At 42.3% G+C, this 25059-nt stretch overlaps 1 protein-coding gene across 1 annotated transcript; it reads left to right on the top strand.

Moving 5' to 3' along the window:
- The first annotated feature begins 547 nt into the window (after nucleotides 1-547).
- On the top strand, nucleotides 548-24726 carry castor2 (cytosolic arginine sensor for mTORC1 subunit 2). Its single transcript, XM_056285112.1, has 9 exons — nucleotides 548-825; nucleotides 7758-7828; nucleotides 8831-9024; nucleotides 12008-12140; nucleotides 13092-13215; nucleotides 16661-16771; nucleotides 19756-19838; nucleotides 23097-23191; nucleotides 23293-24726. Exons 1-9 carry the CDS (start codon nucleotides 713-715, stop codon nucleotides 23356-23358), a joined length of 990 nt encoding a protein of 329 aa, XP_056141087.1. The 5' UTR covers nucleotides 548-712; the 3' UTR covers nucleotides 23359-24726.
- Nucleotides 24727-25059: the final 333 nt, after the last annotated feature.

The raw sequence follows: 25059 nt of genomic DNA, 5'->3' as shown, positions 1-25059 counted from the left end.
ATGTCCATGCCCTGCTACTTAAAATATGGGAAAAAGAGGAAATCCCTGTGCAACTTAGATACGCACTCATTGTCCCTGTCTTTAAGAAAGGGGACAAAGCTGAGTGCTGAAACTACTGTGGCATTTCCTTGCTTTCCACCACAGGGAAAGCCTTGGGTCTTGGCAAACAGACTCCTCCCAATATCAGAGGAAATTCTGCCAGAATCCCAGTGTAGTTTTCGTCCTAACAGAGGCACCATGGACATGATTTTTACTGCTTGCCAACTCCAAGAAAAAGCCCATTGAATATTTGTCATCTTCACCCCTCTGCATGGCCATAGCAGTTTGCAATGTGACATTTTGCTCCAAACATTTCTTTGCACCCCCCCCCCCTTTTTTTTCTTTGACTTGTATGTCTGGCAAGAGAAGAGAAATATCGCCTCATTGACTAGAGCATTTCAATCCCCAGCGAGATCAGCTTGTCGTCACGGATACTTTTATTTTGAAAAAGCGCTGACCGGAAACGCACACTGTGCCTTTAAAGGTTGGACACGGGCGGCTTGACACTCGGTGGTCCGTTTACCTCATTGCTTTCTTTATCCACCCTGCTCCAATCTTTCTTTCAATATTTAATTAGTTTTTATACGTGTATTTATTTATTTATGCTTCTTATTTGTAGCTAGCCTATGTAGATTTAGCTTTTATTTGTTCCTCAAATGAGAAGACGTAAAAGATGGAGCTACACATACTAGAACACAGCTTGAAAGTGGCGAGTATAGAAAAAGAAGGCATCCAGATTTGCACTCATGGATTAATAAAACTCGCCTTTCTGGCATCTAAAACAAGGTAAGCAAGTAAACGGTCACCGCTGTAGTCGGTATTTAATTCAGTCTATTTTGTATCCGTTGCAAACCTGCACATATTAAACTGTGGAGAGGTTACAGCAAACTAGTGACGAGCCTGCATGATAGAAGTGTTTTGCCCTATTATTGTGTCTAAAGAAAAGCGCTGCAAAATCCCATTCTGGTTTAAACAGTTTTGATCGTACCTAAAACGACATTGAAAATGTCTCTGGATGGCGTGCGGGATTTGAGACTATATCACCAGTTTCCAGGCCTACCCTGTTCTGTGGTGTCATTTTGTAGCCTTTTGCCATCTGTAGCTGGGTCGATGCAAAGGGGTGTGTGTGCGTGCGTGCGTGTGTGTTATTACATGGGTTAAAATAAGCTTGGACGTGCAGCGCAAGAAATGTATGTATACTATAATTGGATTTGCCCGACTCGAGCCATTCTGCTTGGGGATACTTTCCTCATATGAAATTGCCGGAGCATCTTGATACAAGACAACAATGTCTTGATAATGGGCCTTTTTTGTGACTTGTAACAACGCTCCATCTGTTTTCAAGGCTCTGCTGATATGCAGGTATCGGAGCAGACTGTTGTGTTTGTAGACCATTTTTATTGTGGCATCAGAGCAGGACTACTTTGCCCGAGCAAGTCAATGGACTTTACTGACACAGAAGCTGTCTGCCGTGGCGACTTGGAAAACCAGTAGAATAAGTAAAGTACTTCCACCACGGGTGATAACGAACAAGCACGTGTAATCTGTCCTACGATCTTTTCCATAGATTAAAATAAGCCAGAGTGTGGCGTTTAGTTCAAATGTTGATGCTATGGTGTATTGGGGGGAGGGGGTTTGCGGATTCCCGAATACTTGGTATAAATGCAATATGCACCTGGAGGGACCCAGGCTCGGTAAAGTAATTGATTACTTTGCCTTTCAAATACGTACAGTATTAAACTAAACATGCAGTATTTTAATCTTACCTCTATCTAAAACCAGTACCACTCCGTTTAATCATCTGGGCTTGCACTGTGTATTTTCACATTTTAACCTTTTCCCCTTTGACTTGTCGCAGTCATCCAACACGTAAATGATTGGGGATTTTTCCTCCCAGAGTGTGTCATCCCAATTACCGTGTTAGCCAAAGTAACTAATGAACTACATTTACAATTTATTGTAGTCAGGTTAACGTAGTAAAATTAAACATTCTCTTACTCCTTCCATGTAATCTGACAGCCGTTTTGAATTGATTTTATTTTACAAAATTGGCACCATTGCTGCCATTTGCTTTTGAATTGGTTGGGTCACAGGAGCTGTTAGATGTTAACTCAGTGTGTTGTACAGTTATTCACAATCCAGATTTGCGCTTTATTATAGTCATGAAATGAATATTGAACGCTTTCAAAAATTACCCACTTGATTAGTATATGTTATCTATATAGTGATATTTAAAACATTCATCCTCCGTTATTGAAAGACATAAAATCGGGGAATATCTCGTTTCATGAAGAGAGATTGCTAGCTTATACATTTAACACCTGTTCTACATGGAGAAGTGTGGGTACGTCACACATGCGCCAAATTAACGCAGGCGAATATTCGCCTCCCGTTCACTTAGGTTCTATGCGAGCGAAGGGACGAACAGAACATTCGCTTCGCGTGGAGTTCAATTTTGGTGAACTTTGACCGGCGAATCCGCAGCCTCAACCAATAGCAAAGAAGTGTGTGTTGTTGACCCCCCCCCCCCACCACCACCACTGGGGTCGTATTTTCTTAGTGAGCCGGGATGACTTGATTGGAGGAGGCTCTGTTCGTTGCTGCGTTCCAACCAGCCGGTATTATACGACATTGCCCGTGAAAACTTCAAACTGCCCCGCAAGAGTGACGCTGCCTGGCTGGCAGTAAGTCGGCAGACAGGCACTGAAAGTAAATAAATGGCAGATTTATTCATAGCGTTTTATATTTCACGGTATACAAATATAACTTGTACACCAATGCTCTTCCTCCGCATTTGTCTGTGAAATTATAACATGTACAAGTGAGACAATTAAGTGAAAACATTTATTTGTCTTTGTCTGGACTGCAGAGTACATTTTCCAGTCGCAAAACCAACAACCGTTCATCTGACCGACAACCACAACCGCTCAGACGGACCACAAACCAGCAAGCGGATTTCCGTGTGCGTCACATCCTGCACTGCCCACATTCAGCAGGACAGGATACGCCGAGGCAGGCATTGGTCATTCGCCTGCATTTGCGCATGTGTGACGTCCCTGACTTTGGTCCGTTGCCTTCTACCTCTACCATAGTCCCCCGCCCCCCCTTTTTTATGACAAACCAAATCCGCCAAGATTAGACCTCATTCAAACACCCAAAAAGTTTTAGTTTGTTTGGGGGGGGGGGATTCCCCCCCCCCCAATTGCACCCGTCCAATTACCCCACTCTTCCGAGCCGTCCTGGTCGCTGCTGCACCCCTTCTGCCGATCCGGGGAGGGCTGCAGACTACCACATGCCTCCTCCGATACATGTGGAGATGCCAGCCACTTCTTTTCACCTGACAGTGAGGAGTTTCACCAGGGGGACGTAGCGCGTTGGAGAATCACGCTATTCCCCCCAGGTCCCCCTCCCGAATAGGCGCCCCCGACCGACCAGAGGAGGCACTAGTGCAGCGACCAGGACATATACCCACATCTGGCTTCCAAACCACAGACACGGCTAACTGTGTCTGTAGGGACGCCCGACCAAGCCAGATGAAGTTTTAGTTTTATTTCATGGCATGCAGCATCAAGTCACAAAGGTGGCGAGTCAAATCCCATTGCAAAAGTGGATTTGACTTTACATGTGTACATGAGTCAAAGTATTGTCAGCCTACCTCCTAACCAGCATTGTCTTACGGGTTAGCATTTATGGTTGAAGAAATTATTGGGGGGTGCACAAGTCTTTGTTTAGGTTTCTGAACATCCTCAAATCCCATCATGCATTCGGATGGTTTTCTGGAATTGAAGGGGAGGTCGTTGTTGAATAGCTCAAACATCCTCCTTATACTAAAATGTATACTGGATTTGAGGCCAAGTACTGGGGGAGTTAGGGGATACTCTATTACAGTTATATAGTGTACATCCCCAGATGTGATTTGGTTTTTGTTTGTTTGTTTGTTTGCTTTTTCCTTTTTTGCCATGCTCTTGAATTCATCTGGCTTTGGTCAGAAGGTGTATGTCAGGCCCTTGCCTCACAACTTTTATCAATTTGTCAGTCTACATAGGGTATTGTAGGTGGCTCTGATTTTGAAATTAGATCCATTTGTTCTCATATGCTATGCTTTCTTTCAAATGATTCTACTTTCAGTACTCTCATCTCACATCTCAGCCAATCCCCTATTTTGCTGGAGTAGCAGAGCACATCTCTCTGCCAACAAAATACTTCTCAACCAGCTTTCATCTTTGAAACAATTTTTCTTTGTGCCCGCTTGTTCTCAGCCTTGGTCCTCTTCTTCAATAGACTTGACAAGCAATCTGCCCATGTCTGGAGGCTGGTTTGGCAATATTACTTCCCTTTGTTGGTGTCCAAATCCTCTCCACTGAAAAGGCTTAGGGTGCCATCTCTTGCGAGCATTACGTCTTGGGTTTTTGGTACATTTGAATTCTGCTTTGAACACAGACAGAGGTAGTTCATAGACAACTTGTTAAGTCTTATTCTTAGCTGTAGCTGTTTCCCCCTCATTTATAACCTAATACATTTTTGAACTTGCCAACTTTTGAAATGGAAATTCTGGCCCAAACAGTTCGAGAAGTAGGCAAAGATGGAGACACAACTTTGGCTTATCCTAGACAGCTGAAAGTTGTACAATCGGACTCTAAAAAGACAAGATTATTCAGAGGACCTTAATCATTTTGACTTGAATCCACCTTCAAACAGCTACAGTTACACTGAGACATTACCAAGTTAATTTCAATGTAGGCAATGTTCCTGAAATAACTGAAACCTCAGCTTGCTGACCCTCTCACAGAGCACTCTTGTCTTGGTCATTAACTATTGTGTTCTTTTAAGTTCAAAAAGACCCGAAATTTTAAATAACCATTTAACATAAATATTAACATTATTGATAACTGAGATGAAGATAAGCTATATTGAGTATTTTCAAATAAACTGCAATTATATTGCTATAAAATCCAAAGGTGGCCTGGGTCAAAGTGACTGGTGAGCAGTACCCATTTCTAATTAGTGAACAGATCATGAGGGTTAATGTCCTAATATAACTGGTGTCATGGAAGTCAATTGCACACTGCTACTGTGGGCCTTTAGTGTATGTCATCTCAGGCCTCAGGCTTTTGAACAACCTCACAAAATCTTGTAGGTTCATCAATGCGAAACCTATGGTTTTTTGTTTGTTTGTTGTTTTGTTTTTTTGTGTGTTTGTTTTCAATTAATTTTCCCAAATTAATTTTCAACTGAGGCCATTTGTTTTCTCTGAGTATTTCCAATATGAGCATTTTGCCTTGGTTGGGGTTGTGGACAAGTGGCTATGCTGCCTTTGTGTGAAAAATGTTAATAGACTTGCAAAGTCAGCTTGAAATGTGAAATTGAAGGATCACCACTTCTGTGATTTTATGACCATCTTAAGGTGAAAAATCCTCTATAAGCACTGAGCTGATCTTGAGACCAAGGGATGTAAGCATAGCGAGGTAAACACAGCTGTAACTACAAAACTTAATGATGGGTCGGTTTTATTTCGTTGTGCTAATGAGCAAGTATTGATTTTCAATTTCATTAGCTGCAGATGTAAGTGATATAACTATAGCTATGTCCTGCTGTGCCTACATCACTTGTTCCCAAAATCAGCCAAGCACTTATAGATGATTTTTCACCTTTGGACTGTAGCAAACTCACAAAAGCAGTCTCGGGTTTAGTTGCTGTTTGGGGGAAAATGATTGAATAAACAAATGAATGAATAAGAGTATTTGTGCTTAGCAATATCCACCCCTATGGGGCCTGCAAAGGAAGGTGGTGTGGGGAAAAGAAAATGTAGGACATACTTATGCTTTCCTTTGCAAAACCTTCACACTCTGAAGATGAGGTCAGTCTGAAAACTTGCATCAGCAGTATCTGCAAGAAGCGAAAGGAAAGGCCTTATAAAATGATAAAATTTCATTCATTTGTTTTGCTTGTTTGTGAACTTGGAACAGAGGGCACAAGTGAAAATGAGCTTTGAATCTGATAAGATTAAAAGTAACCCCTTCCCTTTGCTCACAAAATATTTAGACAATGACATTTTTGATAAACACTCATTAGTAATGTGAATATGATGTCCAAACAGGTAGCGACAAATAATATAACAGCTAGAACAGTCTAATAAGTTCAGACATCTGCATCTCTATACTGTAATACAGCCTTTAAAACCAGGAAAAGACAGCACTTAGGTCATATCAAGATATTATGACATCCAAAATCCCAGTTGATATCTAGTCTTATATTACCATATTGATATAATATCACAATATCAATATAATATCGATATATTGCCCAGCCCTATTTTGCAGTATATCAAAAATTGTGCAGATTAATAAATCATCCTTTTCATTGATGAGCAACTTTAAGCCCTTTTTCAATAACGCAGCATTGGTTGTTTTTTCTATTGCATAGTCATACTGTATGGTTGTCTATGGCAAATTACTGTATCTCATTTAGAAAGTCAGTGTGAAGTTCCTTGTGTGCACATTGAATGTTGGAGTTGCTGAGTAATTATTTGGTGACTTACCATCTAGATGAAGGTCAATATCCGGCTCCTTTCATTTGCCTTTTCATTGTCAGTAAGGCCATCCTCTCTGTGCCTCGACAGAGTTGAACACTGTAACACTCAGTATCTTGAAAGGCACAAAGTAGTGTTTGTTTAATAATATGGAAGGGATTGAAACAGTGATTAGCATATAATTACCAATACATGTGGTTTTATAATGTTTGACAGGTCCGCCATAACATAAACCGTTAATGTGTAATGCTATGCTATGTAAAAGATTAGACAGCTCAACAGTGGGAAATGCTATTATTATTATAATTATTATTACCATAATGACGCTTGTTGAGAGTCCTTGTCTGTTATTTCTCTGTGGTCTTTCAAAGCCTTCAGTCAGACAAAAAAAAGAAAGTATAGTTTCTCCACATTTTTTTCTTATGACGTGGAAATGTGCCTGATGGGATTCTGTAGGCCATCGACTTAAAGCTGACCATAAACTAAATAGCCTCTCCTACATCGAGGATCATCAAAATTGTGTTTTAATCACTGCTTTTGAGCTCATGTTTGCTTTGTGGATTTCAGACAAAGTCATCCTTACAACTTCGAATCAGTAATCTTGAATCTTGTAAATACGGTTATTACTTTTTTTTTCTTTTTAAATATAATTACAAATCCCCATCAGTAGAGCAGAGGCTTTACTGAAGTAAGTCATGGACAGGAGCAGTGGTGTTCATGACATGACACGTTGCATAATTAGAAAATATCCTAAAGATCTGTATTTGATTTCAAACTTTGCTAAATCAGTAGACATCAATCAGAAAAACAGAAATAATGTTTATGTTTAAGAGCGATTCATTGGCTAGAAAGGATCGGCCTATAACTTGCTTTCCTGGCTAACATTTTTATGAAACATCTAAATTTTGCCCACTGATCTATAATAAACGCCTTGTTGACTTGATGAGTTTCATATACCACTACAGCCCATATTCCATTACAACACAATGACAAAAACAGATTTTTAGAGACAAACTTGCAATCAGCTGCACATTTATTTCAAGATTCTTAAAATGACTTGGATGCAGTATATCTGGCCATTTCCCATAAGGCTATAATCTGTCTTTCTGTTTCTCTCATAAATTCACTTTAACCACTGTGTGAAGCTCTCTCTTAATCAGGATTCTCCTTTCTCTCTTTTTTTAATTAGGTGTAAGTTTTTCAGTCTGACCGAAACTCCGGAGGACTACACTATCATCGTAGACCAGGAAGGCTTCAAAGGTGGGCCTCCTTCAGGACATTGTTTGCGCTTCATTTGAGTCGCTGCGGCAACCACAGAGCAGTCAACGGGAAAATATCACATCTATAACTCTCTCCAGTCCCGTGTACATTCGCCAGCAATGTCTGTCCCACGTATTGCCCCATCATCAGTATCATTATAGATCTGAAGGCGAGCTGCCACTTGCTGGGTTTAGCGGTTGGCTAAGTGAGTGCATCCGTGTTATTACGGAGCCTTTTCCAGGGTGACCCTCGCTGGTTACTGTGGATACTCCAAGCTATTTGTTGCATAACGGGTGCAGGTATCTTCAACAGAAGGGCGGCTCAAAGCATTTTTTTCTTTTTCTTTTAAGCCTAAATGGGCAGTGAAGGCAAACAAGCAATTTCAGTAGGCTATATCCATAGTATGATGTAAGTGCCTCACATGATCATTTCAAGCCGAGTATAACTGCCACACAAACGGTGTAGATATTGTAGGAACTTAAAACATTTACACATCGGTCAATTAACATATCGGTCAAGATTAATCAGTTGATTGACAAAAAATTAATCAAATGTGACTTTGGTGGTCGGTTAATCATTCTGTCATTTATCAAGTAAAAATGGTTAAAATTTGCTGGTTACAGCGTCACAACAGCTAAGAGTTGCTAGTAAAGGAGTTTTTTGGCTACTGGTCAAACTATCACTTCGGTCTCTAGGGACATGAAATTGGCATTCGTTTTGTTTTTTTACTTTTTATAGACTAAATGATAAACAAATAATCCATAGGTTCAATCTTGGTTTTCCCAAAAGCAATTTTTTATAGTGTTGTGTTGAAGGGGTTTGTTTCTTAATTTGCTGAATCTTGTTAACAAATATAAAGTCATGCTACCTAGGGGTAAATCTGAATGGCGATGGAAATGAAAGAACGTATTTCTATTTGACTGATTATATTCAGAAATCTTGCTGGAGTTTGACGGAAGTACACACTTACACTTTGACATCTGCTCTCCGTTCCTCTTCCAGAGCTGCCTGAATCGGAGCACATCAGCGTCGCCGAGGCAACATGGTTGGCTCTGAATGTGGTGTCAGGGGGTGGGAATGCCTCCAGCTCGCAGCCAATCGGAGTCACCAAAATCGCAAAATCAGTCATTGCACCCCTGGCCGACCACAATATCTCCGTATTCATGTTGTCGACGTATCAGACAGACTTCATTCTGGTGAGTGCAGTTTAACGTTGATGGGCTTTCAGAGTACTGCATTTCTCAGTTTAGGATGCTACAATGGCAGGTTGTCGGGGTATTGATACAGAAACACTGCAAATTTCCTGAATCTATCTAACGGGGTAATTCATCCAAAAAAAAAAAAATCACCAAAACCCCAAAACCTGTGATATAGTCAGCAGAATTTAATATCAGAACAGACACGATAGCCTTGCTGTTGTCTAATGTCACTGAACACGTGTTACTGAACATCAGGTCTGATGGAGTAAGTATGCTTATCGCATTCACAAAAGCCTTTGATGCAGGTAATACATTTTAATGTTAGTTTTAAAGGGTGTTGGAAGGCTTACATTATCTGTCGGGTATGTTTCCACTGGATACAACTGACATGTAATGAAAATCACGCTGGCTATAAAGTACCTTCAAGGGCCCCACTTTTCTCTGTATGCAAGAAATAATTTAATTTAATGGAAATTGCTAATTCACACCATTGTTATAGTAGAGCCTTTATGGGCACGTAGGGTCGCTTTGCGAGGATGGAAGGGGGGACAAGGGCTACTGAATAGCCTTTGCCTGTTTATGAAAATGAAAGAAAGAACCTGTGTCGATGGTGATAATCTGTTGGCAGTTATGTAAAGGGGATCAGCAAGAGCTCAGCCTCCTGCTGGAATTCCAGGTAACGTACATAGTCAGTGTCTCTCTCTCTCTCTCTCTCTCTCTCTCTCTCTCTCTCTCTCAGCTGCTTTTAGCTAGAACCCTAATTACAGGCACAGCAGAAAACATGAAGACAAATCTGTATTATTGTTTTTTTTTTTAACTCTGCCTTCCTGCACCCACTACCCTCTCAGGCTCCTCGCATTTCTAGGTTGCACATTCATATTTGTCCCCCCCCCCCCCGTCTTATGTCTGTATCTGTATATATATCCCTGTCTCGCACTGTCTGATTCAATTACCAAATGCCTGAGCTGACCAAAAGAGATACCTGCTGAGTTTATTTTTCTCTCTGTGTTATGACCTTTTATGTTACATAAAACCATAAGACCTGACCCAAATGTGGAATGCTTTTATTAAGAGGGTCCAAAAGTATTCTGACAACCAAGCCACTCATTTCCAAATCAATTTCTCCTAGGAAACCTCGCCTTCTTTTCACAAAAACAGCGCAATTCACATTAAAATACGGTGGTCGCTGTTGGCAAGGAAACAACCTGTCATATCCAAATGTACATCTCCATTTGCCATTGCAGTTCAGTGAGAGACTGAAAAGGAGAGGCATGCCAAGCCTTGACACTGTGTACCTTTCTGACTTAGCTGTAAGAATATTTTGCTTTCATCAGTTTTGAGAGCCCAGATTTTCACCCTCTAATAAGCTCATCATACAGTAGCCTGGATGTTGAGATTTCTTGAGCCCCATTGTGCAACCTATACTAATTATTTTAATCTGTTAGAAAGTGTCAAACTAATTGGTCAGTCAGTCTTTAAAATACAATTAGAACTACCCTGCAGAATTGACTTAAAATGTGTTTGAAAGATCATCTTGCCCCTTTCACATTGCCTAAGCTTTATTTTCATTATTTTTTCATTATTTAATATTTTCATTATTTTTATTCCTGTACAACTCGTATATACAGCGATCAGCCAAAACATTAAAACCACCTGCCTAATATTGTGTAGGTTACCCCCTGCCGCGAAACGGCTCAGACCCATTTAGGCATGGACTCCACAAGACCTCTGTAGGTGTTCTCTGGTATCTGGCACCAAGACGTTCGCAGCAGATCCTTTAATTTCTACAAGTTGTGAGGTGGGGCCTCCATGGATCGGACTTGTTTTTCCAGCACATCCCACAGATGCATGATTGGATTGAGATCTGAGGAATTTGGAGGCCAAGGCAACACCTTGAACTCTTATTCATGTTCCTAAAACCATTCCTGAACAATTTTTGCAGTGTGGCAGGATGCATTATCCTGCTGAAAGAGGCCACTACCATCAGCGAAATACCGCTGCCATGAAGCAGTGTACCTGGTCTGCAATGATGTTTAGGTAGATGGTACGTGTCAAAGTAACAGCCACGGGAATGCCAGGACCCAAGGTTTCCCAACAGAACATTGCCCAGAGCAGTACACTGCCTCTGCCAGCTTGCCTTCTTCCCGTAATACACCCTGGTCTCTTCCCCAGATAAGCAACGCACACCACGCACCCAAACATCTACTTGATGTAAAAGGACACATGATTCATCAGACGCTCCATGGTCCAGTTCTGATGCTCACTTGCCCATTATAGGTGCTTTTGACGGTGGACAGGGGTCTCATGGGTACTCCGACTGGTCTGCGGCTATGCAGCTTCATACGCACCAAGCTGCTATACACTGTGTCCTGACACTTGTCTATCCAAGCCAGCATTAACTTTTTCAGCAATTTGAGCTACATTAGTGCTTCTGTGGGTTCGTACCAGACGGGCTAGCCTCCTCTCTTCACATACCAGCCTTGGGCGCCCATGACCCTGCTGCAGGTTCACTGGTTGTTCTTCCTTGGACCACTTTTGGTAGGTACTGACCACTGCATACCGGGAACACCCCACAAGACCTGCTGTTTTGGAGATGCTCTGACCCAGTCATCCAGCATCACAATTTGGCCCTTGTCAAAGTGGCTCACATCCTTACACTTGCCCATTTTTCCAGCTACCAACACATCAACTTCAAGAACTGACTGTTCACTTTCTGCCTAATATATCCCCATCCCCTTGACAGGTGCCATTGTAATGACATAATGTTATTCACTTACCCGTCTGTGTTTTAATGTTTTGGTTGGATCAGTGGCTATATCAAGGAGGTTGCCTGTATTGATTTGAAGTGGGCCCCAAAAAGTAAGGCAAAAAGATTCCAAGGGGACTGAATTTCCAAGTAGGTTTCTTTATATACTATTCTGACCAGATTGCTTCTCACTTCGACAATCAGAATTTAACCCCCAGATTTTGTTGTCCTCAGGTTCGAGAGCGAGACCTGCCCATGGTCATGCACACGCTATCATCTGAGTTCACTCTGCTCAGGGTGGTCAATGGAGAGACTGTCGCTGCCCACAGTCTAGGAGTCACCAATGGCTTTGTAAAGCCAAAACTCGGTATGTATAAGGATCATTAGTTCATCTTAACAGTTAATATTTACATGGTCTATTTTGAGAATAATATTTTGCATGGAATATATTTGTAATGTACAAATAAAGACAATCTGTTACTTTTTGTGGGAAATTCTCAAATCGTGTTGCCTGTATTAGTCACCCACATAGTGCTGGGTGATATGGAAAATATTATCACTATCATAGGGTTTTTTACACAGTCTCATATTACGGCATCTGCTTGCTTAAATATGCAAAAATACCATATTTAAGAATCCAACGGAGGTTCATAATGCTTAACTGTTTGGTAATGTAAAGTATAATGTCACACCAAAGCAAGTTTTCAAACGCTACTCCTTCAAATATTTCAGACAATTTTGTGAGAGATTTTAGGTAAAATAGATTCTCATTATTATTAATTTAGACAAAAAAAAAACTATCGCAATATAACAATATTTGAATTTCATCTCGATACAATACCACTGAAAGAAGATAAATTATTCCCAGCCCTACACCCACATAAACATTCCCAAATTTGCATGGGATGTTTCTTTTGAGTTCCCTGCTCAAGGACATGAGCTGTTGTTCCCTGGGATAGAGACCCTGAGACTGCAAACTAATGCCATGTCTGGAGGAAGGACAGACGTATGTCAACAAATATTTAAGCTAGAACACAAAAGTTAATGACAAGAGCTTTTAATGATCTTTGAGATGATTACTTGTGTGTGTGTGTGTGTGTGTGTGTGTGTGTGTGTGTGTGTGTGTGTGTGTATGTGTGTGCTGTCATCTTACGACTTATTTTAGCTTAGTATTCAGATATTGCATAGGGGATGAGGAAGCTCCGTGAAAAAATGACATCAAATCTATGTGTCTTCAATAAGCAACAGAACTGTTCAAAAACATACAAATTCAGGTGTCTCCTAATTACCATATTGTATTCCACTGTTTGTCTTTCAGTTCCCCGTCCTATCATCCACCCCTTATCTAGTCCCAGCAACATGTTCTGTGTGACCAGCCTGGACCCAGACACACTGCCCTCAGTAGCCACTCTGCTCATGGACGTCATGTTCTACTCTGGGGGGTGAGGGCCAACTCATCTTTTATTTAACCCAGTGGTCAAAAACAGAACCCGTTCAGATGTCTTGTTGGTGCATGCGGCTACTTTGAGCTCAAACTGGGAACAATTTTCTGCTTTCGGATTTAGAATGCATGCGCAATGTTTTTTTCACAATGCCACACAGCCTCTTCGAACCCTGCTTCAACAAGGTTGGGCAAATCTAAACCTCAGGGAGACAGGGATCTAACGGCATGTGCCCCCCGAGGGTGAAAAAGGAAAGAAAAAAAAAGACTTCAGATTCCCATTTGTAATAACGTGGGGTTGAAGTAAACGATAACATATGTTGCAGTTTGTGCTTTCAGTCTTGGGGGATGGGGTGGGGAGAACGAAACAAAAAAATCCCATCGTGAGTGTTAAAGTAGTGCTTAATTTGAATCCCCAAACGGCTACTGCTAACATATTTTCATTACCCTTACCCTTGTTACTTATCACAGTAACGCAGTGATTCTTAATGTTCGCCAATATTTTAAACGTTATTCTGTATAAGGTTGAGATCCCTTGTGCATGAACATGGAATCTGAACCAAAACAAAAACATTGCTGCCTGCATACATGCCTCTCAAAGTGACCAGAGTACATAATTACATAAACTAGTAATGCGAAAAAGTAGACTCATTGTTGTTTATGCAGAAAAAGAGGGCACAAAAAGCTCCTTTCCCACTAAACTGGAAGTATGACGACTTTGGAGGAGGATAAGTCTTGCCCATATTGATTACTTTGGCTGCAGATTGGCTAGAAACTGGAAATACAATAAGATAGCTCATGTCCATACTAGCCAGCTGTAGAGCTGTATTTTGGCAGTGTAACGGGTGCTAAGTAGGTAGCCAGTTGGTGATGAAAAGTGGGCATCAGCAGTACTAACACTCCCTCGAGACAGCTGATCAGCGTGTTCCCTTGTGCTGTCAAAGCCTAGGTTTCCCTTGCTTTGTCCGAGGTTATGTGGGAGGCATACCGGGGCATTTGTGGTCTGACAGCAGGCCACTCTTTAGCCATTCTTGCAACTTGTGCTTCTCCTCTGGTGGGGTTGGTGCTCAAGGGGAGGAAGCTAACTTACGGTCTGATATTGTAAGACCAAGAGCCAAATGCAAACCACAACAGCAAATCAAACGGAGAGAGAAGTAAACAGAGGGTCACTCAACACAAACACACCCCCTTAACGGCTATAAGGTCAAATATAGGCTAGATTAAGGGTAAAATCTTGCATAGTACTTTTTGATTATGACTTGATACTGCATAAAGTGTACCTAATCAAAGCATTTTGCTTTGATGTGCTGTAAAAAGTCAAACTGGGTGGTGTTATGTTGGATGAGCAGGATAAGATGTGCACTTTTTTCACTAATGGTCAATACCCAATTTCCCCTTGGGGTTGAATTAAGTATGTCTGATTCTGATAACAAACAGGTTTGAATCCTGGTGAAACTTTTCAATTTGTCGTCTGCTCTGTTTCATGCAGTTGGCCATTTTGAACTGCTTGTGATCGTGAAGAAAATGCAGCAAAAGCTATCAAAAATCCATAAACTTAACAGGATAAATCCATAAACTTAACAGGATATTCCTCATGTATTGTACCTGCTGTTTAGGTAAAAATCCGGAGGGGTTTTCAGTTGCTAAAGAAGCATTTTCAGAATGAATGTGATAGCAGCCCCGTGTGATACAGCAAATAAAACACTGGCCGTCCATAAAATCAGTCACTCATTTATTGTCTGTGGGGCATCTCCATGCTCACTATGTGCTGGCATCATCATTACTTCTGTTTTCTGGCTTTGGGAGAATTTTTTTATGTTCACAAATATCGATTGATACTATCCTAAAGGGTATAAACAACCTTGTGTTCTTAAATTGGAGGGAATGCTACTTTTTAATGGATTTTATGCAATTTAGACTTCAGACAAATTACCTTGTCATTTCTTTGGACTGCTGGTAATTTAGAGAAACAAAATGTCTCACTGTTTTCAAATTTTGATCATATGTTGCCATTTATTTTAGACCAAACGGTGTCGAGGGGAATCGGGGAGTGTAGTTATTACTGGTGTCACAGTTATAACTTATCAGGAAGTTGTCCACACCTGTTCTCTGCCGAGGCAGATCACATACGATGGTTTTATGTGGGCAAGATTAAATAACACTTTCAATTTTATAGTATAATCTTTGATAAGTAAAGCCTCTCTGCATTTTTTTGGACAATGACTGAATATTTTGTAGGCTGCAGTGTAATTGATTGTAATCTTTTTGGTTCTACTGGTAGTCCACTGCAGTTCAGCAGCATATGGTGGTTGTACGTTTTCAGTTTGTCTCAAATTATTCTTGTCCTGATTTACATACACTTGGATCATACTATTTCTGAGTACAGATTTGAAATGTCGAATAAAACTGATTTGGCCTCAGTACTCAATTATATAAGGAGCGGAGATGATGGCAGGGTGAAAATCCCTGTATTTGCTTACTGTATTTTTTATTATAATATATGTTTTAGCCCACTAATAAATATTGGTCAGTCCATTTAAAATTGTTCAAAAATTATAGCTTGAGTCCATCTGAAGGGTGCTATAAATAGCTTATATATACCTATTGTATTTAATACACATACTATTCATTAAGGGACTAGTTAATGTGTACCATTTATGTGATAGAAAAAGAACAATGGTGCAGTAGTTTCCTGCTATATCTGTTGTGAAATTGGCAGATTTTAACCTTTATCTTCACCAGAGCCTACGAGGAGCCTGGTTACCACAAAGCGGGAAGAAATCTCAAAATAAAAAAAAATGTATGTGGCACAGTGGTTCGCGCTGTTGCTTCACAGCAAGAAGGTCCTGGATTCGAACCCTGCGGTTATCCAACCTTGGGGGTCATCCCAGGTCGTCTTCTGTGTGGAGTTTGTTCTCCCTGTGTCTGCTGTGGGTTTTTTCCAGGTGCTCCGGTTTCCTCCACCATCAAAAAAAGACATGCATGTTAGGGTTAGTACCCCTGTCTGTGCCCCTGACCAAGGCAATGGAAAGAAGAACTAGAGTTGGTCTTCGGGTGCTGCACAGCGGCTGCCCACTGCTCCCAACTACACAGCTAGGATGGGTTAAATGCAGAGCGTAATTTCCCTATGGGGATCAATAAAGTATATCAAAATAAAAAATCAGTAGTAGCACTCAAACCACTTATTGTCACCGTTGCTCATGTATGGGTCCTCCAACTTTGTGCATTTACTCTGAGCTAAATACAACAGTGGTTAAACAACTCAAAATGTTTAGACAGCGAGAATGCAGAACTGTTATTCACATTCCTATCTGAAAATGTTCTGAACCCTTATGAGTCTGGACTACTTCCGTCATGTTGTTCTTATGAGTCGAGGTGTTCATGAGTAGGTGAAGGATTATCTGAATGGATTTCATCAGACTGTATTTACTGCTATACCTTCTCAGGCCAAAGGAACCTGGAGCAGCAAGTGAGGACTCCAGTCACATCCGTTTCTTCTCTTTCTCCTTGATCGAGGGCTACATCTCTCTGGTCATGGATGAACAGACAACACAGAGGTAGAAAGGCATACTTTCCTACAAAAACTTAAAACTCACATTTGTGACTATATCACTGAAAGAAGTGAAACTCAAAATATATGCAGATCTCTTCTAGTTGTCATTGTTTTGCCAAGTTTGGACAAATTTAGCATTGTTTGAATTGGCTATTTGTTTGTTTTGGAGTAGTTGGGTGTATGCTGGTTGTGTCAATGATTTTAGTGGGTTTGAATCTGACCTTTGTCACGCTATTCTGGCTCCCTCCTCCTTGCATTTTCCTTATAAAACAAATAAAAGATAATTTGGCATTCATAGTATGAAGAGCTGCAAATCACCTGTAGTCTGTCATTTACTAACACCACATTAGCCCTTCATCTTATGACTGTCCACTCATAAATGGGGTTTCTCTTATATGGGGCAGTCATATCTCCAAGCTATGTGGAGGTGTAATAATTGGACTGAGCTTTCATTATTTATTTTTCAAATGATGTATTTTTTATAGCAGCATGTAGGGCATTCTTAGTGCCTTGTTTACATAAGACCTAACATGTTGCCTTAAAGGGATGGGTCACCCATTTTACATTAGTTTACAATGGTACTCTTGCATGGAGAACAGCTAGTTGAACAGTAGTGAATGAATTTGCCTGGTGTTGCAGATCTGCTCTGCTCAGACGGGTGACTGGCTAATAGTTACCTTCCCTGCACCCACTCCACAAGCTAACAGATACCCTGGTTGCTAAGCTTGCTGCAGTGTGCTAGGAAGAACAGTCCAAAGGAATGGTACAATGTGGACTCCAACAAAACACTTACAAAACCATTTGATGACACTGTTATTGCTATAAAGCAATGTAAAATGGATATTCATTTATCCCAAAAGCATCTACCACTTTAGGATATTCATTCATTCATTCATTCATTCATCTTCAGCCGCTTCTCCAGGGTAGGATCGCAGTGGCAGCAAGCTAAGTAGGGCACTCCGGACGTCCCTCTCCCTAGCAAAGCCCTCCAGCTCCTCCTGGGGGATCCCAAGGCGTTCCCAGGCCAGATTGGACATGTTAGTCCCTCCAGTGAGTTCTGGGTCTACCCCAGGGTCTCCTTCCAGTTGGCCATGCCCAGTAAACCTCCAAAGGAAGGCGCCCAGGAGACATCCTAATCAGATGCCCGAACCACCTCAACTGGCTCCTTTCGACATGATGGAGCAGCGGCTCTACTCCGAGCTCCCTCCAGATGTCCGAGCTCCTCACCCTATCTCTAAGGCTGAGCCCTGACACCCTATGGTGGGAACTCATTTCAGCCGCTTGTATCCACGATCTCACCCTTTCGGTCACTACCCAAAGCTCATGACCATAGGTGAGGGTTGGAACGAAGATTGACTGGTAAATTGAGAGCTTTGCCTTCCGGCTCAGCTCCCTCTTCACCACAACAGTCCGGTACAATGTCCGCATTACTGCTGATGCTGCACCAATCCGTCTGTCAGTCTCCTGCTCCATCCTACCCTCACTTGTGAACAAGACTCCATGATACTTGAACATTTTCACTTGAGGCAACAACTCATCCCCAACCCAGAAGGAGCAATCCACCATTTTCCAGTAGGAAACCATGGCCTCAGACTTGGAAGTGCTGACTCTCATCCCAGCCATTTCACACTCAGCTGCAAACCGCCCCAGTGCACGCTGGAGGTCACGTTCTGATGAAGCCAACAAAATCACATCATCTGCGAAGAGCAGAGATGCAATTCTGAGGTTCCCAAAAGGGACACACACCTCACCTTGGCTGCGCTTTGAGATCCTGTCCATGAATATCACAAACAGAATTGGAGACAAGGAACAACCTTGGCATAGTCTGACACCCACTGAAAACGTGTTTGACTTTGTACTGAAAATGCAGACACAGCTCTCACTTTGGTTATACAAGGACTGGATGGCTTGTAGTAACTGCCGCGGTACCCCATTCTCCTGCAGTATCCTCCACAGAGTGCCTCGGGGTACACAGTCGTAAGCCTTCTCCAAGTTCACGAAACACATGTAGACTGGCTGGTGAAACTCCCATGCCCCCCTCAGCACTTCCGCAAGGGTAAAGAGTTGGTCCATTGTTCCACGGCCAGGACGGAATCCGCATTGTTCCTCCTGGATCCGAGGTTCGACAATCGATCGGAGCCTCTTTTCCCCAGTACCTTAGAGTAGACTTTCCCAGGGAGGCTGAGTAATGTGATGCCCCAATAATTGGAGCACACCCTCCAGTCCCCCTTTTTAAATATGGGAACCACCACCCCAGTCTGCCACTCTACAGGTACTGTCCACGTGACACTGAAGAGGCGTGTCAACCAAGACAGTGCAACAATGTCCAGAGCCTTCAGTATTTCAGGGTGAATCTCATCCACACCCGGTGCCTTGCCACCAAGGAGCTTTTTGACTACGTCAGAGACCTCTGCCTGCCAGGGATATGGGTGGGGCTTCCCCTGAGTCTTCAGACTCTACCTCCTCCACTGAGGACGTGTTAGCCGGGTTCAGGCACTCCTCAAAGTGTTCTCCACCGCTCAACAACATCCCCAGTCCGGGTCAACAGTTCCCCTCCCCGGCTGAACACAACCTGAGTCAAGCCCTGCTTCCCCTTCCTGAGTCGCCGAATGGTTTACCAGAACTTCCTTGAGGCCAACCGAAAGTCCTCCTCCATAGCCTCGCTGAACTCCTCCTACACCTGAGTTTTTGCTTCCGTGACCACCGAAGCAGCAGCCTTTCTGGCCTCCAGGCACCTGTCTGCTGCTTCAGGACACCCCTGGGCCAACCAGGTCCGAAAGGTCTCCTCCTTCAGCCTGACGGCTTCCCTCATCATCGGTGTCTACCAGCGGGTTCTTAGGTTGCCGCCTCGACAATAACTTTAGGATATTCTTACAATAAATCTGTCAGATTCCATTCAAAAATTTGATATGCAAAGTTGTAAGATGTGCTTTTCTTTGAGATCCAGCCTTGTGTATATGTATCTCAATATATTTTGTACCTCTGTAGGTTCCCAAATAATGTCCTTTTCACCAGCGCTTCTGGGGAGCTTTGGAAAATGGTCCGCATCGGAGGACAACCTTTAGGATTTGGTAAGTAGCATGCTTGTTTGCCAACCTTAGCGGTGTAAGGTAGGCTGGACTGAACTGGAGCCCAGTTTATACCGCTACGCTAAGGAGTTGAACTTGAATTAGAAAAGATCAGGTGACTTGCTTTCCCCAATCCAGACCTGAACCCATGTCTGAAAGAGAAAGTTGCCTTAGACCATCATCTAGAAGAACCTTAAACTAATCCCAGGTAAAGTCAGAATATACAAAATGGGACTTGGGGGGGGGGGTGTGATTGTTTTGTGTAGTCGAGACCAATGGGTTAAGATTCTGTTCATTTGTGGCATGATATAAAATTCTTTTGATATGTCAAAATTGTTGGATTGGGGCGTCTGGGTAGTGTAGCAGTCTATTCTGTTGCCTACCAACACGGGGATCGGTGGTTCGAATCCCCATGTTACCTCTGGCTTGGTCAGGTGTCCCTACAGACACAATTGGCCGTGTCTGCGGGTGGGAAACCAGATGTGGGTATGTGTCCTGGTCGCTGCACTAGCGCCTCCTCTGGTCGGTCGGAGTGCCTGTTCAGGAGGGAGGGGGAATTTGGAGGGAATAGTGTGAGCCTATCACGTGCTACATTCCCCTGGTGAAACGCCTCACTGTCAGGTGAAAAGAAGCGGCTGGCGACTCCACATGTATTGCAGGAGACATGTGGTAGTCCGCAGCCCTCTCTGGATCAGCAGAAGGGGTGGGGCAGTGACCAGGATGGCCCGGAAGAGTGGGGTAATTGGCCCAATACAATTGAGTAGAAAAGAGAGGGGGAAAAAAAATTATTGGATTGTTAAAATTCTCAGCTAAGGTGTGACATCTCATTAAGTTAGATTTTTCACAATTATACACTTTTTATCAATTGTGCTCTAATCATGAAAGGATTTAAAGGATACAGGATGTCACAGAAATTATTTTAACCTCTATAAACTATGACACCATGACACTTGATTCCTACTGAATGATTCAGATGATTGCTACTGAAAGCCAACTCCATAATGCAATGAAAGGGACCACATTCATTTTTTGAATAGTACGTCTACCTGCTAGTTTGTACATCTCCTGCACTGTTTAGAAGCATGCAAAATTATATGTATATATATGGGTGTGAAGAGCAGCGGTGCTGCTAATTGGGACATCCTGATGCAAAAACCCCTTAACTGGTAAAGACAGAGAGCGACCCAGAATCCCATGGCACTTTAGCTTCAGAGTAGCACTTCGTTTAGCTCTGTGGGTCTTGAGAAAGCTGGTATTCGGCAAGGTCTATTACTGCATTGTTTAAGTTGAAGGTTGAGATGGCCAACAGTTTCCTGCAACCATGTATATTATTCTCATGGCTGTCTCAGGAAAAATGCAGGATACGTGTTTGCATGCGTTGTTTGTAGGATATGGCCATCCCGACATATGCAGCCAAAGGAAAGACTTCTGAGCATCATTAAAGCAATTCAACCTACTATATAGGTTCTTGTGCATCTGAAAAAGCACATTCGCAACCTGCTGGTAGCTGCTATAGCTAACCGGAAAAGACAGCATTTGGGAGAGACGTACAATTCAAACAGAAAAAAAAATCACATATGGGTTAACTCGGTATAAATTGAACTCAAAGACTAAATCAGACTGGTATCAATTTTCAAGAACAAGGCTGATGTGCAGAACTGCAGCAACTACAGAGGTATAAAGATGATCGACCACAGCATGAAGATATGGGAAAGCACAATAGAAGCTAGGTTAAGAGCAGCAGTGACAATTAGCAAGCAGCAGTATGGTTTCATGCCAGGAAAGAGCACCAGAGATGCAATGTTTGCTTTGAGAATGTTGATTGAGAAGTATAGAGAAGTCCAGAAGGAGTTACATCGTGTCTTTGTGGATTTAGAGAAAGCATATGACAGGGTGCCGAGGTATTCTATGAGGAAGTCGGGGGTTGCAGAGAAGTATGTAGGAGTGGTGCAGATATGTATGAGGGAAGTGTGACAATGGTGAGGTGTGCAGTTGAAATGACAAATGGGTTCAAGGTGGGGTTGGGATTACATCAAGGATCAGCTCTGAGCCCTTTCTTGTTTGCAGTGGTGATGGACAGGTTGACGGACGAGATCAGGCTGGAGTCTCTGTGGACTATGATGTTTGCGGATGACATTTTTGATCTGTAGTGAGAGTAGGGTGCAGGTTGAGGAGAGCCTGGAGAGGTGGAGGTAGTATGCACTGGAGAGAAGAGGAATGAAAGTCAGTATGGGCAGACAGAATACCTATACATGAATGAAAGGGAGGACAGTGGAATGGTGAGGATACAAGGAGTAGCGGTGACGAAGGTGTATGAGTTTAAATGCTTGGGGTCAACTTTCCAAAGTAACGGGGAGTGCAGAGAGAGGTGAAGAAGAGAGTGCAGGCAGGGTGGAGTGGGTGGAAAAGAGTGTCAGGAGTGATTTGCGACAGAAGGGTACCAGCAAGAGTTAAAGGGAAGGTTTACAAGATGGTTGTGAGACCAGTTATGTTATATGGTTTGGAGACCATGGCACTGATGAAAACACAGGAGGCGGAGCTGGAGGTGGCAGAGTTGAAGATGCTAAGATTTTCATTGGGAGTGATGAAGAAGGACAGGATTAGGAACGATTATATTAGAGGGAGAGCTCAGTTTGGATGGTTTGGAGACAAAGCAAGAGAGGCAAGAGTTGGCTTGGACCTGTGTCGAGGAGAGATGCTGGGTATATTGGGAGAAGGATGCTGAATATGGAGCTGCCAGGGAAGCGGAAAAGAGGAAGGCCAAAGAGGAGGTTTATGGATGTGGTGAGGGAGGACATGCTGGTGGCTGGCGTGACAGAGGACAGGAAGAAATGGAAACGGATGATCTGCTGTGGCAAGCCCTAATGGGAGCAGCTGAAAGTATTAGTAGTAGTAGTAGTAGTAGTAGTATTGAAGGCAAAAAGCCCACAAGATGGATTTAAAAATGAGTTGGGAGTCCCAGATACACCGGATGGGCTGGATCAAGTATAAGCTGCTCCAGATAAACATTTATACTGGGGGTGGTAACATTTTCAAAATTACTTATGTAGGGTCAAACACAGATTCTGGCATCTTGATGCATCGCATGATGCACATTTTAAGTTATGAGCCAGATTTAGACTCAAACAGATGTTTTAATATGCACACAAATGTTGAGATTTTGACTGTATTTTGTTGTATTTTATTCCAGACAACTGTTAGCCACCAACTCCAACATCTGTGGAAAAAAAAAAGTTTAAGTATATTGTTCCTCTTTAACAGATGAATGCGGCATTGTGGCTCAAATATCGGAACCCCTGGCAACTGCTGACATTCCAGCTTATTACATCAGCACCTTTAAATTTGACCATGCCCTGGTGAGTGAACCTGTTTCTTCCACTTTATCTGGATTAAATTAATTGGTCAGCAGGTCTAATACACTTAATACCTGTTCTTTTCCCCATCCCATCTCCAATAGGTTCCAGAGGAAAACATCCAGAGTGTGATTGGAGCTCTGAGGACCAATGAGTGCAAAGGACAGTGAAGGAGGAAGGACGAGGCCATTTTGTCAAGACGTTGGTTTATCATGTCCAAAAAGTGCCAAGAGCTTTTCAGTGGACTACCGTGGATCGGTCCTGAAGCGACTATCTACAAAGCTTGGGTGGTGTGCGGAGATATGGGGAGATGGAGAAGGGTGTGTTAAGGATGCCTTTGTTCCTTGTTTTTGTTTTTTTTTACCCCCACCATTGCACTTGAAGCCCCTTGACAGCCTGCTCTGGTAGTTGTTGCTAGTTTACCGGGAATAAATATTTCCTGTTGATATACTGTATTGCCCCCCTCTCTATCTCTAAAGCTGCCTCTCCCTACCCACCTACCCCCACGCTCATAGCCAGCATACTGTATTAGTTACATATACTCCTCTCATCAAAGGATGAAGAATGTACTCTCAAAAATGAGTTTTCAAGACCTCCATTTTCCCCACAAGTCTTTTTCAGTGCCAAGATGTTTAAATGCCTAAACTGATGCCTTGTCAAAATTTGTGTGTGCAATTGACGGAAATACGTTTGGAATTGCCAACAGTGATGACAGATCGCCTAGTTCAATGACATGGTGTGGTTTTCCTTTTATCGCCTGTTGCATAGTATATTGTAATCACAAAACGGATACCGATCTGATACTTGGAATCCCTCAACCTTAGGAATGAGATTTGGAGGCCTTGTGATACTGACCCGCTAAAAGAAGATCAAGTTTAAGATTTCAAGGTCTCAGTGTCAGTTACCATTTCTTTAGCTGTTTTCATGAACCCGGTTCGGTGAGGAATAAGGTGATTTGATATGTTTGCATCTAGTAATTACTGAGCCACTTTTAATGACGTACTCTAATGGCAGTATAAGCGTGATATACATAAGCTATCATTCACACAGGGATAATTTCACTTCAGAACCCTGATGTCCATTTAGGCCTTCAAGATTTCCCAGCCCCCCACCCCATCCCAAGCTGCACTTTAATGCGGGTCAGGCCCAAAGACCCGCTGTACTGATGTGAAAATGGGGAGAACTACCTACTTTTGAAGGATCCTGTTGAGTCAGGGACACACTTTTGTCAAGTCTTAAGCATTTGGTGATAGTTATTTTCACCATACATCGCACCTAGCAAAAACTTTCTTGGGTTAGATTTGATTTGCAGAAACCAAGTATTTTTCAGTGTTAAAACATGAGGAAGGTAACATTTCTTCTGATTAGATTAAAAAAAGCTGTTCATTTTGAGCTTGTGTGAAAAATAAAGCTTTTTGAGCTTGTGTGTTCAGTTCTGCAAGGAAGTGTCATTTTTATTGTCTTTACTGACCTAGTGAAATGAGGCTTGTCCTCTTGATACTTGCTCCCAATGTGTACTTAAATCAATAAACTGGTGACCATGACGTTTCAGTCAAAGCTGTTCTTTCTCAGATAGCCTTCATTTATATTCGCCATACCTGTATATGATGCCACTACTATGACTTTGTTCAAAGCAAACTTGAGAAGTCGCTATGAACCCAACTGAGCAAAAATCAAAATAAGTTGGAAAAAAAACCCCAATCTTCTTTACAGTCAAACAGAAAGCAGTGCAGTTTCTGATATTGCAAGCTAAGGCCTTTGCCTCTCTAATACTCTTCCTCCACTTTGGAGAAGACCCTAAGAACAAAACGCCTTGGAAAAATTTGAGTATCGGTTATCTCATTTGACCATTTGACTTTGGTAAACAAGCC

This window comes from Lampris incognitus, chromosome 8, assembly GCF_029633865.1.
Source record: "Lampris incognitus isolate fLamInc1 chromosome 8, fLamInc1.hap2, whole genome shotgun sequence".
NCBI classification, from domain to species: Eukaryota; Metazoa; Chordata; class Actinopteri; order Lampriformes; family Lampridae; genus Lampris; species Lampris incognitus.
The sequence above is the reverse complement of the archived record's forward strand: the minus strand, read 5'-3'. Positions and strand labels throughout refer to the sequence as shown.

Coding starts and splice junctions, on each gene's coding strand:
- castor2 (XM_056285112.1), top strand. CDS start 713: ATGGAGCTACACATACTAGAACACAGCTTGAAAGTGGCGAGTATAGAA. Junction 826..7,757: donor TTTCTGGCATCTAAAACAAG/GTAAGCAAGTAA, acceptor TTTTTTAATTAG/GTGTAAGTTTTTCAGTCTGA. Junction 9,025..12,007: donor ATCAGACAGACTTCATTCTG/GTGAGTGCAGTT, acceptor TGTTGTCCTCAG/GTTCGAGAGCGAGACCTGCC.